Source organism: Canis lupus, chromosome X, assembly GCF_048164855.1.
Source record: "Canis lupus baileyi chromosome X, mCanLup2.hap1, whole genome shotgun sequence".
NCBI lineage: Eukaryota > Metazoa > Chordata > Mammalia > Carnivora > Canidae > Canis > Canis lupus.
The window spans coordinates 53,746,932-53,765,684 of NC_132876.1; the positions used below are offsets into that span (position 1 = coordinate 53,746,932).

Below are 18,753 nucleotides of genomic sequence, written 5' to 3' on the forward strand. Positions count from 1 at the left end.
CCTGAAAATAAAAGGTTGGTGAACCATTTACCATTCAAATGGTCCTCAAAAGAAAGCAGGGGTAGCAATCCTTATATCAGATAAACTAAAATTTACCCCGAAGACTGTAGTGAGAGATGAAGAGGGACACTATATCAAACTTAAAGGATCTATCCAATGAGAGGACTTAACAATCCTCAATATATATGCCCCGAATGTGGGAGCTGACAAATATATAAATCAATTAATAACCAAAGTGAAGAACTACTTAGATAATAAAACACTTATACTTGGTGACTTCAATGTAGCTCTTTCTATACTCAATAGGTCTTCTAAGCACAATATCTCCAAAGAAATGAGAGCTTTAGATGATACACTGGGCCAGATGGATTTCACAGATATCTACAGAACTTTACATCCAAACTCAACTGAATACACCTTCTTCTCAACTGCACATGGAACTTTCTCCAGAATAGACCACATACTGGGTCACAAATCGGGTCTGAACTGATACCAAAGGATTAGGATCGTCCCCTGCATATTCTCAGACCATAATGCCTTGAAATTAGAACTAAATCACAACAAGAAGTTAGGAAGGACCTCAAACATGTGGAGGTTAAGGACCATCCTGCTAAAAGATAAAAGGGTCAACCAGGAAATTAAGGAAGAATTAAAAAGATTCATGGAAACTAATGAGAATGAAGATACAACTGTACAAAATCTTTGGGATGCAGCAAAAGCAGTCCTGAGGGGGAAATACATCGCAATACAAGCGTCCATTCAAAAACTGGAAAGAACTCAAATACAAAAGCTAACCTTACACCTAAAGGAGCTAGAGAAAAAACAGCAAATAGATCTTACACCCAGCAGAAGAAGAGAGTTAATAAAGATTTGAGCAGAATTCAACAAAATCGAGACCAGAAGAACTGTGGAACAGATCAACAAAACCAGGAGTTCATTCTTTGAAAGAATTAATGATAGATAAACCATTAGCCAGCCTTATTAAAAAGAAGAGAGAGAAGACTCAAATTAATAAAATCATGAATGAGAAAGGAGCGATCACTACCAACACCAAGGAAATACAAACGACTGTAAAAACATTATGAACAGCTATACGCCAATAAATTAGGCAATCTAGAAGAAATGGACGCATTTCTTGAAAGCCACAAACTACCAAAACTGGAACAGGAAGAAATAGAAAACCTGAACAGGCCAATAACCAGGGAGGAAATTGAAGCAGTCATCAAAAACCTCCCAAGACACAAAAGTCAAGGGCCAGATGGCTTCCCAGGGGAATTCTATCAAACGTTTAAAGAAGAAACCATACCTATTCTACTAAAGTTGTTTGGAAAGATAGAAAGAGATGGAGTACTTCCAAATTCATTCTATGAGGCCAGCATCACCTTAATTCCAAAACCAGACAAAGACCCCACCAAAAAGGAGAATTACAGACCAATATCCCTAATGAACATGGATACAAAAATTCTCAACAAGATACTAGCCAATCAGATCCAACAATACATTAAGAAAATTATTCACCATGACCAAGTAAGATTTATCCCCAGGACACAAGGCTGGTTCAACACTTGTAAAACAAGAAGTGTGATTCATCATATCAGCAAGAGAAAAACCAAGAACCATATGATCCTCTCATTAGATGCAGAGAAAGCATTTGACAAAATACAGCATCCATTCCTGATCAAAACTCTTCAGAGTGTAGGGATAGAGGGAACATTCCTCAACATTTTAAAAGCCATCTACGAAAAGCCCACAGCAAATATCATTCTCAATGGGGAAGCACTGGGAGCCTTTCCCCTAAGATCAGGAACAAGACAGGGATGTCCACTCTCACCACTGCTATTCAACATAGTACTGGAAGTCCTAGCCTCAGCAATCAGACAACAAAAAGACATTAAAGGCATTCAAATTGGCAAAGAAGAAGTCAAACTCTCCCTCTTCGCCGATGATATGATACTCTACATAGAAAACCCAAAAGCCTCCACGCCCAGATTGCTAGAACTCATACAGTAATTTGGTAGCGTGGCAGGATACAAAATCAATGCCCAGAAATCAGTGGCATTTCTATACACTAAAAATGAGACTGAAGAAAGAGAAATTAGTGGGTCAATCCCACTTACAATTGCACCCAAACGCGGAAGATACCTAGGAATAAACGTAACCAACGAGGTAAAGGATCTATACCCTAAAAACTAGAGAACACTTCTGAAAGAAATGGAGGAAGACACAAAGAGATGAAAAAATATTCCATGCTCATGGATTGGCAGAATTAATATTGTGAAAATGTCAATGTTACCCAGGGCAATTTACACGTTTAATGCAATCCCTATCAAAATACCGTGGACTTTCTTCAGAGAGTTAGAACAAATTATTTAAAGATTTGTGTGGAATCAGAAAAGACCCTGAATAGCCAGGGGAATTTGAAAAAAGAATACCATATCTGGGGGCATCACAATGCCAGATTTCAGGTTGTTCTACAAAGCTGTGGTCATCAAGACAGTGTGGTACTGGCACAAAAAACAGATACATAGATCAATGGAACAGAATATAGAACCCAGAAGTGGACCCTGAACTTTATGGTCAACTAATATTCGATAAAGGAGGAAAGACCATCCATTGGAAGAAAGACAGTCTCTTCAATAAATGGTGCTGGGAAAATTGGACATCCACATGCAGAAGATTGAAACTAGACCACTCTCTTTCACCATACACAAAGATAAACTCAAAATGGATGAAAGATCTAAATGTGAGACGAGATTCCATCAAAATCCTAGAGGAGAACACAGGTAAGTTAAAAATAGACCTGCCCTACGACCCAGCAATTGCACTGTTGGGGATTTACCCCGAAGATACAGATTCAATGAAACGTCGGGACATCTGCACCCCGATGTTTCTAGCAGCAATGTCCACAATAGCCAAACTGTGGAAGGAGCCTTGGTGTCCATCGAAAGATGAATGGATAAAGAAGATGTGGTTTATGTATACAATGGAATATTACTCAGCCATTAGAAACGACAAATACCCACCATTTGCTTCAATGTGGATGGAACTGGAGGGTATTATGCTGAGTGAAGTAAGTTAATCGGAGAAGGACAAACATTATATGTTCTCATTCATTTGGGGAATATAAATAATAGTGAAAGGGAATAGAAGGGAAGGGAGAAGAAATGTGTGGGAAATATCAGATAGGGAGACAGAACATAAAGACTCCTAACTCTGGGAAACGAAGTAGGGGTGGTGGTAGGGGAGGAGGGCGGGGGGTGGGGGTGAATGGGTGACGGGCACTGAGGGGGACACCTGACAGGATGAGCACTGGGTGTTATTCTGTATGTTGGTAAATTGAACACCAATAAAAAATAAATTCATTATTAAAAAAAGGAAACAAATAACAACAACAAAAAATAAAAATAAAACCTCTGCACAGCAAAGGAAACAAACAATACAACTAAAAGACTATCTGCTGAAAGGGAGAATATATTTGCAAATGAAATATGTGATAAAGGGGTAGTATCAAAAAAGTATAAAGAACTGATACAAAAAAAAAAAACCCAAAAATAAAAAAAAAAGAACTGATACAACTCAACCCCCACAAAACAAATAATCCAATGAAAAATGGGCAGAAGACAGAAGAGATGTTTCTCCAAAGACAACCTGATGGCCAACAGACACGTGAAAAGATGCTCAACTTCATTTATCATCAAGGAAATGCAAATGCAAACCACAATGAGAATCATCTCACATCTGTCAGAATGGCTAAAATAAAAAACACAAAAAACAACATGAGTTCATGAGGATGTGGAGAAAAAGGAACCCTCGTGCATGTTGGTCAGAATGCAAGTGGATGCAATCACTGTAGAATATGGTATGGAGGCTCCTCAAAAAAGTAAGAGCAGTATTATCATATGATCCAGTAATTCCACAATTGGGTATTCCCCAAAGCATGTGTAAACACTAATTTGAAAAGATATATGTACCCATTTGCTTATAGCAGCATTATTTATAATAGCTAAATTATGGAAGCCCCCCAAGTGTCCATAAATATATGAATGGATAAAGAAGGACTGGTATATATATATATATATATATATATATATATATATATGCGCAATGGAATATTACTCAGCCATAAAAAGAATTATATTTGGCCATTTCTAAGAATGTGGATGAATCTAGAGTATAATACAAATGAAATAAGTCTGAGAAAGAGATACACTATATAATTTCACTTGTGGAATTTGAGAAACAAATCAAACAAACAAAAAAAAAAAGGAGAGAAATAAAAAAAAAAAAGAAGCCTGATTCTTAACTATAGACAAACTAATTAATGGTTACCAGAGGGGACTTGAGTGGGGAGATGGGTGATATAGGTGATGGGGTTTAAGAGTATACTTCTACTGATGGGCACGGAGTAATGTATAAAATTGTTGAATCACTATATTGTATACCTGAACCTAGTATACCACTGTATATTAACTATACTGAAATTAAAAATTTTTTAAATGTGCAACTCAAAGACTGGAAGTGCTTATACTATTAGAGTTAAACAAACGTGTTTAGTTGCTTTTCATATCTCTCAAGAAGGGGGGCCAATGGAGATATTTATTCTTTGTTCATCATCACAGAGTGTGTTACTCTACTCTATGCACATGTAGAAGAGTAACTGAATGAAACCTTAAATCCAAACAATACCATTTTAACCTATTTAAGTTTACTGTAGCTTCAGAGTAAACCAAGAGTAGTTGTATGATTTAATTGGCTGTTTCTAATTATAATAATTAATGTTCATATCAAAATATAGAATTTACCAAGGTTCATACTGCTTTCTCAGTTTATCTTAAATTTATGAATAAATATTTCATATTTTATATTTTTTTCAATTGTGGTTTTCTTATTACTCTCAGTGTTTTCATATTGAAAAGAACAATGAATATAGAAGTATAGCCAAAATCTTAGCCCTTGTTAATTGTGTGACATTGAGCACTTTAATCTGAGACTCCGTCTCCTTTTGTATAAAATTATGCCTAATACAGATCCTGGGTCTTAGTAAGATCTTTATAAATTGTAGTTATTATTATTAATACTATTATGTATTAGAAAAATGCATAATTAAGTGAAAAATAAATAGGTAACATAAACATTACCTACATCTTGCTACAAATGCAAACAGGATCCATTTCTTTAAAATGCACATAAAAGAAATATCTTATTATCATTTTATTACTTATTATAATAATATTGAAAATTCATACTTTATTTTCCCCTAGACATTTACTATTAATTATTTAGAATATGCAATTAAAACTAATAAGCTTTTTTCTTTTCTTCCATGTTTATACATACTTAGGACAAAGATGTCCTAAGATATTGGAAATTTTAAGACCAGTTCTTCAATTTGGAACAATGATTCTTCCATCAAAGCTTAAAGATATCATTTAAAATAAGATGAGCCTTTATGATCACGTTTTTAGAGAGTTATTTCTAAAAGACTACAAGATGGAAAAAAAGTAAAAAAAATGTAAAGGAAATAAACTTAATGACAGAAAGCTTTGTCATTTAATGAGCAGATTTTGACCTTCATTTTAAGAATTGGACCAAATGGGACACCTGGGTGGCTCAGTGGTTGAGTGTCTGTCTTTGGCTCAGGTCGTGATCATGGGTTCCTGGGATCTAGTCCTGTACCAGGCTCCCTGAAAGGAGCCTGCTTCTCCCTCTGCCTATGTCTCTGCCTCTCTGTGTCTCTCATGAAAAATTAAATAAAATGTTTTTGAAAAAATTGGACCAAATGTGTAAAAAAACCTGAATGGAATCATCTGGAATCAACATCTTCCTGACAGCTTGAATAATAAACTATTATTTATATATAACACCTTTCTCATCAGGCATTCCCTCATTGAATATCTAATTTTGTTATCATAATCACCTTGAAGGATAAGTGGGCTAAAAACATTGTGTATTTTTCAAATTAAGAAATGTTATTGTATAAATGCACAAATAGATACCTGATAGATTAAATGGCCAAACATTTAACAAGTAGGTAGCAACAAAGTTGAAACTCAGATATGTATCTCATGATTCTCATCCTTGAACATATTATTTCTAGCATGTATTTCTTTTGGATATGACCTTATCAGAATCCTTTGCCACAGAGCTATTAGCTCCCAATAGGAGTCAGAGTTTTTTCCTTACTATTTCAGTGAATCTTATAGAAATACTAACTACATTCTGACTGTTTTACATGGAAATACTTTTAAGTAGTTTGGGTCACATAATATTGGCACAAGTAAATATTACATTTACTATTTACTAATTTACCTCATTAACTTATACAAGCTGAATTCCAGATAAAGAACTAAGTTAAATTCAAGAAATCACATCAGCAGTATAGATCCCTACAACTTGGTCCCTGTGTTCAGACCACATTTGAAATGTGCAAAGAGTGGAGAAGAGAGGCACTGCTTAGGGACCTCTGACACAGTTCTTCACTCTCTCCACATCCCCAACCCTTGCTAGATCCCTAAACCAGTCTCTTTCTTATCGATGAATCCATCAGAAGGGTTGGTAGTGATTAAAACTGCAGTAATAATAATAACCATGTTGATTACCAGATTCCATTAATATTTCCTAGAGGTACAATGGAATCTCCACTCAGAGCATGAGCCACCTCTTCTTTTGACTCTGCTCTGGCAACAGAGAACTGCTTCTTTCTTCATTACTATTAGTTTTCCTTCTTCCTTTATGCTCCCCTGTTCACCTTGACAGCACTAATGTCAGTCCTTTAACCTTTTACATTGAATATATCCCTGTGCTTTATTTCAGAGTTACTCAAATTATAACATCTGAGGTATGAATATTCACTTTTTAATTAGTGAGCTTGAATCTAGAATGAGATAACACTGAGCAACATTCCCATATATCCTATTTCTTAGCATTAAAGCAGACGCAACGATAGCAATGATAGCAGTGACAGGTTCTTGATAAAGATTTTAACTCAGGATGTGCTCAGGACATGTTAAGATTCAATGATATACAAGATAGGGTAATACTGGTAACAAGTATGGAAAGATCACCCTGAATGTTTACATGGTACATAATATGCTTGGTGGTTTTTTTTTTTTTTTTAATAATAGAATGAACCTATCCACTCTAAAGACTAAAAGACACTTTGAGAAAATCCTTAAGTGACATATGACTTGCTGAAAAATAATCTATAATGACATCAGATAAATTCTGATAGCAAATATTTATACAAAGCAGGTGATCATTATAACTAAGCACAGGAAAAACACTGACCTTTTAGATTTAACTGTAATAACCTTCTTACTTTTTCACTACACATTTTAAGAATTTGAAAGACCAGCTTTCTAAGAATGTTTTGTTGAAGTATGCATACGTTGTGTACATAGGTTACCAGCTGAATGAATTTTCACAAACACACCCATGTAACCAGGATCTGGGTGAAGAAACAGAACATTACCAGCACTCCAGAAACCCTCATATACTTTCTTCTAGTCACTAACCCACAGTAAGATTAACCATTATTTCTAACACCATATATTTGTTTTGCCTTAAATAGCCACTTTTAAAGAATGTATTTTAAAGACCTGGTTTTCTCCTAGTTGCTTAATGTATAAGAGATCAAAATTAAAATATCTGCAAATATATTTTAGCTAATTTAAATACCCAGAAAGCTTCACTATTGTGTTAAATAAAGATACCAGCTAAGGTCAGATTGATGTGTAATAAACATTCACTACACTGGATTTACAAAACTATAACCATGTTAGATTTTGCCCTAAGAAAGTGGACTAATGACATCACATATGATTTCAGAAAGCCATCATGGCACGATGCATCCATAAACATGGAAACTGTTATACTGTAATGCAAGACAGTATAGGATCAAGAACCAAATTTAAAAGTTCACACAAGTACTACTGTAGAAGAGGTAAGTGAGAAACCACTGAAGGCCACAACAACTGGGAAAGCTTTTATGAAGGGGTTAGATTTAAGCTGGATTTTCAAAAAGATATGTAGGATTCACAAAGGCTGAGAGAAGGGGGTAGCATTTCCTTTTGGAAAAAGCACAGGAGGCTAGGCTCTGAGACATGAGGGACAGGGATGTGAGATAGATAAACTATGCTCACAATTACTAACAGAAAAAGATTCTGAGATGTAAAAGCTAAAGTATACTGACAAATGCCTATGTAAGTCTATAAAAAATTATTGACTTACATTGAAACATTTTACTCAAATCCAAATGGCATGGTTTCTGCTTCCTTCTACTGTTATCTGAAGTAATTTTTTGAACAGTTTCCTTTAGAAATGAGCATTAATTAGAGTATCTGTATATTATGAATTGAAAATACTGGTTGGTAATGACTAGATTACTGACCAGCAAAAACAAAAACAAAAAACAAAAAACAAACAAAAAACCACCAAAAAACAAACCAAACCAAAACAACAACAACAAAAAAAAACTATGACTTTCTTTCCTAAATCTTTTTGACATTTTAGGTTGAAAATTCATTTTCTATGCATGCTTTGGGCCTCTCACTGTTTCTGTTATTTTAAAGAAATTCCACTGTTAAAAAGAAAATGGGTGACTTGCTGTAAGGAAGAAAGAAATATAACAAACTGGAAAATTTATTAATTTGATTCCTTAAAATTTAATATTCCTTTAAATTTTATAAGACAGTTTGGTGTCAATAAGATGGAATGCAACTCACTCAGCACAAATTACTTAAGTTATTTGTACTTTATATATAAAAAAGTCCAAAGGAAGCTAAGCAATTTTAACTATTTTTGTAAAACTGATGTACTGGTATGATGTGTACTCAGGTTGGTTTTTTTTGTATTTTAAGATTTATTTGAGAGAGAGAGAGAGAGAGAGAGAGGGGTCAAGTAAGTGGGAGGAAGGGCAGGGGAAGAGAATCTTCAAGTCAAATTCGTGCTGAGTATGGAGACTGATGTTGGGCTTGATTCCACAACCCATGAGATCATGACCTAAACTAAAACCAAGAATTGGCACCCAACCAGCTGTGCCACCCAGGTGCCCCTGTACTCAGTTTTATATTCAGACTGCTAACATTTAAGTAAGGTAAATTCTATAGATAATTTGTGACATTTGGTATATTATCATTCTGTGCTTCTAAGACAGACTACAATGCAAAAGTTTAAATCTGCTAGGAAATTCTATAGTTTAATACTTTCTCAAATTTTGGGTTTTATGAATCACTATATGTTTAATGCTCTAAAAACAGTAGGATTTTGTTCCCTAACTCAAAGATTTTTCAATAAAATCAGTAGACAATATGAAAGTACTTTTTTTCAGGAATTAGAATAAGAGATTGATGTTTCAGCAATTAGTTAGATATAACATTGGGAAAGTTGGCTGCCATTAGTTCCTAATAGACCCTAATCTTTACTGTTCACCATAATCCTTTATGGTTTGGTGGCCTCTGTAAGTTGAGATCCTGTCCATTATTAGCTTGATAGTTTCCAATTTTAACTTTCTTTTTGAAAGAAGTAAAACATAGACCAGGAAATACTGTTAAGACCTGGTATCCTCTTTATTCTAACTTATCTTGTTTCTCCTCTTGTATTTATAGTAAACAGTAATTTTAGGGCTGCAATTCTCTATTGGTCAACTTCCCAAAATGTCCTATTTTGAAATATTCCTGCTATAATACAATGATATGCAATGATTCAATTTAAGAAATGTTTATTGAGTATTTACTTCTCTCTGAGATGCTGTGCTAGCACTGAGACTGTAGGGACAAATATAAGAGGTACAGAGAAAAACAAGCAATGGAATAAAAACCATGAATGTGGTGTTTGCAATATGACTAATAAGGTTAAAGTGCTGCTGTGACACAAAGAATGGAGAGGGTAGTTCTGTCAAAATGGGGCTACAGAGACTATAGACCACAACACAGAGAATGTAGCATATACAGTCCAGTAAATCTTTTATTGGGTTAGCATTTACTCCAATATGAGCATGAATCTCTGATGTATATTTTAGACCACAAAGGGTGCAAAACTGGAGCTGAAATATGTGATAAAATAACTCTAGACAAAGTCTTCAAACTGTCATTGATTCTCCAATTGAGTTGAGTGATGATGGACAATTCCTTCATCATTCTGGGCCTTGGTTTCTTGAATTATAAAATAATGTATTGGATTAATTGCTGTCTTGGGTCCCTTTTAGCAGGGATGAGATGATTTCTAAAGCTTCTGTCAGACCTGTAATTTTGAAAAATGTTTTGGCTTTTTCTTGCTGTTGTTCCTCCAACATTTTACTTTGCTATTATTATTTTATATTTTTCTTTTTACTTTATTTCATGATTTTCCCCTACAATATTTCTTCTAGTCTGAACTTTCATCATTATTAATCCTATAAAGAAGTCAGAGTAGATAAATAGCTAATTACTAATTAGTAATTACAGTTACTAATATGACAAGGAAAGATGGCAGATATCACAAGGTATAGTTGGTCATTAAAATTTATAATTGATTTAATTCATAAGAAATTAACACTGTTTATAGGAACAGTTATAGGAAACTTGACAGCTTTTATTTTGTAGGACAGTACTAACTTAACTGAAGTGAAACTCGCTTCATATTTATATGAAACCTTAGGATTAATAGTAATTTCAAATACATTAATATATTTTTTCCCTGTTGAGTAAAATAGTTTTAATTAAAACTTACTAACTCTTTTGGTTGAATCATTAGAGCCAACCTATAAAACACTAGAGGTCTTAAATCAAACTGTAAAATTCCTTTAAAGCTCAAAGTTAAAGGGATAGTCCCAGTGATAGGGAGAATAATAAAGAATTTATAAAGTCCATCTAGTAAACTAGCAATGCTTTATACAATATATATCTATCTACTATCTATATAATTATACACACACAATCTTTAAACTAATCATTAAAGAAAAGGTAATTGTGGTTTATCGGAAGTCTTCTAGGGGCACCTGGGTGGCTCAGTTGGTTAAGTGTCTGCCTTCAGCTCAGCTAATGATCCCACAGTTCTGGGATCAAGCCCTGAGTTGGGCTCCCTACTCAGTGAGGAGTCTACTTCTCCCTCTTCTTCTGCCCCTCCCCATTGATCATGCCCTGTCTCTCAAATAAATTATCTTTTAAAGTATTTTAAATATTTTAGAGACATTGGAATCTCTATAGCAACCATTTTTTTTTTCTCTCTCAAGACTCATCGGTATGTCAAACATGAGTGAGAATACTTGGAGATTTATGATTTAACCTAGAATAAAATGACCAGAGTAATATTATTTTATTGATTTCACTGGTAATAAAATTACACTGTAGTGTTTGATGCTGAACTTCATTAGGGATATGGGAATGTCTGCTTGGAAAAAAGTAAGGTACTGTAGTCCCTTAGCCTGCTGGCTTGCCTCTTCACTCCTGGAAATAACTAAATAGATAAATAAGTGAAACCAAACCAAAATCATTATACCATTCTTTAGGCAATGCTTCATAAACTTGTCTCACCCAAGTACCCCAAATGGAAGAGAAGATTGAACACACACCTTAGGGATCTATTGCAAATGTGAACTTTCCTTGAAGTCACCTGTTTTATTTTAAAAATTTCATGTGGATTTTGAATTGTTTCATAATATATATCTATTTTAATGTACAAATGACATTTCCCTCAATATCTTTGAATTAACAGAGCTCTAGGAAAATATGCTAAGTTTATACCATAGCTTTGCATATTCAAAGATACACACAATTTTAGAAGCTTAGCTAAAGAATAAATACAGTTATAAAATAAATTTTCCACAGATCTCACATATTTCCTACCATCAGTTTTCTTTTCACTGTATTTTTTTGTTAGTTAATTTGAGGCCTATAACTCTACTACTCAACTGAAATAAATCCGATTGCTATACCATGCAGAAAAGATATTTATGTTATCAAAATGGATACTTGGGTTCCAAAAATCCCAAAACATAGATAAGTTATTAGTAGCCATACAATTGTTCTCTAAATGTAAGTTATAGGGGCACCTGTGTGGCTCAGTTGATTAAGCACCCCACTCCTGATTTCAACTTGGGTCATGATCTCAGGGTTATGAGACTCAGCCATGTGTCAGGCTCCACGTTCAGTGGAGAGTCAGCTTGAGAATCTATCCCTCCCTCTGCCACTCCCCACCTGCTCTCTCTCTCAAATAAATGAATAAATCTTTAAAAATACAAATATAAGTTATATAATTCAATCATTAACTTAATTAGTTTCATATTATTGATATCCCTCTAGTTTGAAAAGAAAGGTACATTTTGCATTTTTTTTTTACTTTTTATATTTTTGAAGGTGATCATTTCACATCAATACAGTCCATCATCAAATAAAATTGATTATATAGTACTGATCTATTTGTTTTTTGTTGGATGACTATATACATGCTATGTACAGTACACAATGTGATTCAAACAAGACTGAACATATATTAAGCCAACAAGACAAGTTAGACTGAAATACCAAGGAAAAGTATTTAACTATAAATAAAAGGTAATTGGCTTGACCTTTTACCCTGGTTTTTTGTTTTCTGTTTTTTGTTTTTCCCTATAGACTAAATTCCAGAGTACTTCCTCCTAGGGCTTTAGTAGCAAAACATTCTTTTAAAAAATGGATTCCAAAAAAAAAAAAGAAAAAAGGTTCTAAACAGGGATTTGACAAATGAATCAGTTGTCCTAGAGGACAGGGCAGGAGAGATTTCTAGGCATGGGATGCAGCATGAAATCACACACAGAGAAAGGATTATCAGAAAGGAATAAAATGGCTCAAGAGAAAATATCTTGGCACACTGAAATGAGAACTAGGAGGAAATGAAAGAGGGATGCAAGCAGGTGGAATGCACTTAAGAATTTCAGTTGAGACTGAATTTCATAGGGGAAAAAAAGAACTAGTCAAAATAACTTGAGAGTGGGGATTGCTGTGCCTCTAACAATGATACAGAGGATTTCTGGCAACAGTCTTTTGAAAACACTGGCAGGAAGAATATAGAAAAGCAGAAATGATCAAAATACAACAAAGGAATTTTGCTCATAAAAGAGATAGGGAGAAAGAAGTTGGTGGTACTATAAAATAAAAATATGAAAGTATTTACCAAAATCCCAGACACAGGAAAAATGATTATCCCCTTCTAACAAGACAATAGCAGCAACTACAATATCTATAGTAGTATGTCAGATATTATGATTAATACTACTAATAAAGATAGTAGTATAGCAACAACTATATGTCTACAGTGTGCTAGGCCTTTTATTCAATGCTTTAAACATGTCATTCAACTCAGATGATCTTCTATCATTTTCATTTTACAGATGAAGAAACAAAAAACTTAGAAATTTAAATTACTAGCTCAAGGTTACAGAACTAAGAAGTTATACAGCTAGGATTATAACTTTGTAATATCTAACTAAGAAGGCTGTGCTCTATTGGCTAACTTCATCAATAGCAGTAGTGACTAAAAGTATGTATGAAATTATAGACATAGATGAACTAGCATTTAGACTTAAGAAATCAAAGCTGATTTAAGTTTCACTCTATATTTCATTAGAGTTGTTCCAGATTATTTTGACCAAAAATGTTTATCAGATATAGTCTTGTAAAGTATCCTCAATGTAAGAACTAATAACCTAAAAATTAGGAATTAACAAAATCAATGTAAAATTGACATCATTTTATTTAAAAATATTCTTTTTTTTTAAAGATTTTATTTACTTATTCATGAGAGATACAGAGAGAGAGAGAGAGAGAGAGAGAGTCAGAGACACAGGCAGAGTGAGAAGCAGGCTCCACTCAGGGAGTCCGATGCGGGACTCGATCCCGGGACTCCAGGATCAGGCCCTGGGCCGAAGACGGCACTAAACCACTGAGCCACCTGGGCTGCCCAATTTAAACATATTCTTGATACACTTATCAAAATCTTTCTGAAACTGAATCTACATTTTAAACAAAATTTAGAAAAAATTCTGTTAAAGGGAAATCAAAAACTAGTGATAGCACTGAAATGATCTGATTTCAGAACTGTCCTTATTTGTGACATTTCTCATATTTCCAATTACAAATTTTCTAAATGTTAATATTATTCCACATTAATTACAGGTTAGTAAATATGACTCTAATCACAAATGTGTTTTGTGAGCTGAAATCAAGAGTTGGATGCTTACCCAACTGAACCACCCAGGTGCCCTGACCCCTGAATAATATTATACAAATAATATTCTGGGTTCTATAGACATACATTTTTCTCCTCTTCAATGAACACTAACAGGTTTGTATGGTTTGTAATAAACTTGGGAAAGATATATGCTCTTGAGTCTTACTGAAAGTCCTCAGAGTTACAGAGAAATGGAATTCTACAGTGTAATTTCAAATATAAGATTTACAGCATAGTTTCCTTACAAGGAAGGAACATGTACTTCTCTATGTATATAATCTCAACTTCAAAAAATGTTTTCTTGATCCTTCCTCCTTTCTTTCACTTTGTAACTTCTTACAAAAGTAGACAATATTCACCAACCAACAAAGCAAATTAGCTCAAATTAAAACCTTGGAGATACTTTTGTTCCCTCTCTCTTGTTCTCCACGAGTGCCAACTCCCATCCATTCTAGTCCTTCAATGATGCCCTGCTGCCTACCACATCAAGACCAGACTACTTAGCATGACACTGAAGTCTCTGAGATGATATTACAGCTCCAACCCAACAGTCGACCACTCTTCTATCCATCTGCCACTGTGCTTTGCTTATATTATTTGCTCACATGCCTTTTTTCCATGTCCATAAAAATATTATGCTCATGCTTCACCCTTTGGCTTCTTTCTTCTCTTATCTATACATTCAAAAGGAACTTTTTCTCTCCTCTAAATTACAGTATATTATCTGTTTGTGTAGCACTTCTCATATTCATCCTTATTTTATAAAGTATGTGTATATATGTTTTTTCTTACCTTCTAGATTTTAAATACATCCAAGCAAGAACTGTCTCACAATAATTTTGATTTCATCAAAAGCCCATGGTATAGTCCCTTTGCAAACAATATACACTTAAGAGTTTATGAAATGAATGAATGAACATACTATCTGATAAGAGATGTGAAAATTTCAATAACCCAGCAATGTTAAAAAATAAAGTAAAAAATGGGTCATTAAATGTACTATATTATCAAATATAAGCTAAAGGAAACTATCCCCTTGCTTTTTGAGTATCAGTAAACAGAAAAAATACAATTAATGTTTATTTAATCTTATCATTTAAAATATAATACTCAGGAAAGAAGTAGTCTCAAAAGAGTTACTTATCAATTACCTTTGCTTGCACTTTCTACATGTTCCAGTTCTTCAGGAAATTTCAGGATATCCCGGTATTTTTCCTCACAAATTTCAGCAATAAAATGCAAGAGAGTTGTTTTCTGATCTGCTGACTTAGTATCTCTGATCTGGAATGAAATACAGCATTTTTAGTATATTTTGGGTAATGTAAATATAAACTTCATTCTTAAACAAGTGAAATGAATGAATTCAATTTATTACAAATGATTTAACATTTTTTAAAAATGAAGGGGTGCCTGGGTGGCTCAGTTGGTTAAGCGTCTGACTCTTGGTTTTGATTTAGGTCGTAATCTCAGGGTCATTAGATTGAGCCTCCTGACAGGCTCCATGCTCAGTGTGGAGTCCATTTGAGATTCTCTCCCTTTCCTTCTGCCCCTCCTCTGCTCATGCTCTCTCTTTCACTCTCTAAAGTAAATAATAGAATCTTTAACAAAATTTTTTTTAAGTTAGGCGTAAGCTTCCTAATGGGGTCTAGCAACAATGCTCTAGATTTTAAAAGGAACACCATTATTTTAAAATACAAAAGATGACCAAAATCAGCGAAAGTTTAAATTTTATATACATATTTTAAAATGCCTGTTATTATGGCAAAATGAACTATACTCTGAGAAAAGAGTATTAATTTAAGTATTGATAATTATAGGCAAAGTTAATGTGTGTTTATATTATCAGCATTTGTACATTGCTTTATCATAGAAATTTATTCTTAGAAGCTAGAATTTTTTGTGAGCTTGTATCTACTTGTAGCCCGTATTGATGAAAATTAATATTAAAAACTACATTTGACCCTCCTTTACTTGTATAGGCCATCAAATAAGAAAAAAATGAAAAGTTCTTATGCTGATTTATAAATAGAATCTAACCAAACAATTGTGATAATATATATTTTTTCTACTTATGGTATTTTCTTTCAAAGAGATACTTTTAGAAAACAGATGTTATATTTAGAATGATAAAAATCTTTATAGGACAAAAAAATCTATGGTGAAAATCTAAGTGTTTTCTTTAATATAAAACTCATACTAGACTAAGCTGCAAAAGAAATCATGGATTTGCCTACAAACAAAGGATAAAAATGGAAAAGAGTATTATGTTTTTCTCATTCTATTTGGTGTTTTAATTCTATAATCCTGAAATGATGGGTTTGCCCACTGTTATGCATACTGATTTGGGGTTTTTAGCTTTAAGGATTACTCTGTTTAGAATAAATTCTTCATAGACAGGTTTATGAAAAGGCTGTGGAATATACTTAGGTAATTAACACAATTTTTAAAAAGATTTTATTATTTGCACGAACAGGGGGAGAGGGAGAAGGAGACTGGATGTCGGGATTGATTCCAGGACCTGAGATCATGACCTGAGCTGAAGTCAGATGTTTAAGTGACTGAGTCACCCAGGTGCCCCCAGAATATTTATTTATTTATTTATTTATTTAAAAATTTTATTTATTTAAGAGAGGGAGAGAGAGGAGAGGCGTGCAGAGACACAGGCAGAGAGAGAAGCAGGCTCCATGCAGGGAGCCCGATGTGGGACTCGATCCCCGGTCTCCAGGATCACGCCCTGGGCCGAAGGCAGCACTAAACCCCTGAGCCACCCGGGCTGCCCCAGAATATTTAATACCCACTGTTTTAGTGACTAAGAAAAGAAATTTACATTTAAATCAATCAGACCCATACTGAATCTCTTTTGTACTATAGCTATTTAACAATCATTTTACTCTATCTCTTTCTCTCAAAGGAATAAATAAAATCGTTAAAAGAGTTTTCTTTTATCATGTCCACATGATATGGAGAACTTAAAAGAAATACGGTTAAGGCTCTAAAGAAACACCCACAGCAGAAATGATGTTGACAGTTCAGATGGTCACAAGTCACAGTGATTTCTCAGAATTTCTGGGATTACTTTAACCACAAAGGTGAAACATTTAACATTTCGCATTATCTTTTTATTTATTTTTTTAACTTATTTTCTATTGGTGTTCAATTTACCAACATACAGAATAACCCCCAGTGCCCGTCACCCATTCATTCTCACCCCCCGCCCTCCTCCCCTTCTTAGTTCGTTTCCCAGAGTTAGGAGTCTTTATGTTCTGTCTCCTTTTCTGATATTTCCCACACATTTCTTCTCCCTTCCCTTATATTCCCTTTCACTATTATTTATATTCCCCAAATGAATGAGAACATATAATGTTTGTCCTTCTCCATTGATTTTCTTCACTCAGCATACTACCCTCCAGTTCCATCCACGTTGAAGCAAATGGTGGGTATGTCGTTTCTAATGGCTAATATTCCATTGTATACATAAACCACATCTTCTTTATCCATTCATCTTTCAATGGACACCGAGGCTCCTTCCACAGTTTGGCTATTGTGGACATTGCTGCTAGAAACATAGGGGTGCAGGTGTCCCGGCGTTTCATTGCATCTGTATCTTTGGGGTAAATCCCCAACAGTGCAATTGCTGGGTCGTAGGGCAGGTCTATTTTTAACTCTTTGAGGAACCTCCACACAGTTTTCCAGAGTGGCTGCACCAGTTCACATTCCCACCAACAGTGCAAGAGGGTCCCCTTTTCTCCACATCCTCTCCAACAATTGTGGTTTCCTGCCTTGTTAATTTCCCCCATTCTCACTGGTGTGAGGTGGGATCTCATGGTGGTTTTGATTTGTATTTCCCTGCTGGCAAGTGATGCAGAGCATTTTCTCCTGTACATGTTGGCCATGTCTATGTCTTCCTCTGTGAGATTTCTCTTCATGTCTTTTGCCCATTTCATGATTGAATTGTTTGTTTCTTTGGTGTTGAGTTTCATAAGTTCTTTATAGATTTTGGATACTAGCCCTTTATCTGATAGGTCATTTGCAAATATCTTCTCCCACTCTGTAGGTTGTCTTTTAGTTTTGTTGACTGTATCCTTTGCTGTGCAAAAGCTTCTTATCTTGATGAAGTCCCAATAGTTCATTTTTGCTTTTGTTTCTTTTGCCTTCGTGGATGTATCTTGCAAGAAGTTACTGTGGCCAAGTTCAAAAAGGGTGTTGCCTGTGTTCTCCTCTAGGATTTTGATGGAATCTTGTCACACATTTAGATCTTTCATCCATTTTGAGTTTATCTTTGTGTATGGTGAAAGAGAGTGGTCTAGTTTCATTCTTCTGCATGTGGATGTCCAATTTTCCCAGCACCATTTATTGAAGAGACTGTCTTTCTTCCAATGCATAGTCTTTCCTACTTTATTGAATATTAGTTGACCATAAAGTTGAGGGTCCACTTCTGGGTTCTCTAATCTATTCCATTGATCTATGTGTCTGTTTTTGTGCCAGTACCACACTGTCTTGAGGACCACAGCTTTGTAGTACAACCTGAAATCTGGCATTGTGATGCCCCCAGCCCTGGTTTTCTTTTTT

The 18,753-nt window shown here is 34.5% G+C and overlaps 1 protein-coding gene across 7 annotated transcripts in view; it reads right to left on the reverse strand.

The window, feature by feature from the left end:
- The window catches only part of DIAPH2 (diaphanous related formin 2), a 1,054,304-nt gene that overhangs the window by 464,609 nt on the left and 570,942 nt on the right, over window positions 1-18,753 (reverse strand). For all 7 annotated transcript variants that reach the window (XM_072816467.1, XM_072816462.1, XM_072816464.1 and 4 more), the window contains one exon: window positions 15,336-15,465. In XM_072816467.1, the coding sequence (XP_072672568.1) occupies window positions 15,336-15,465 (130 nt within the window). The remainder of the gene's footprint in view (window positions 1-15,335; window positions 15,466-18,753) is intronic.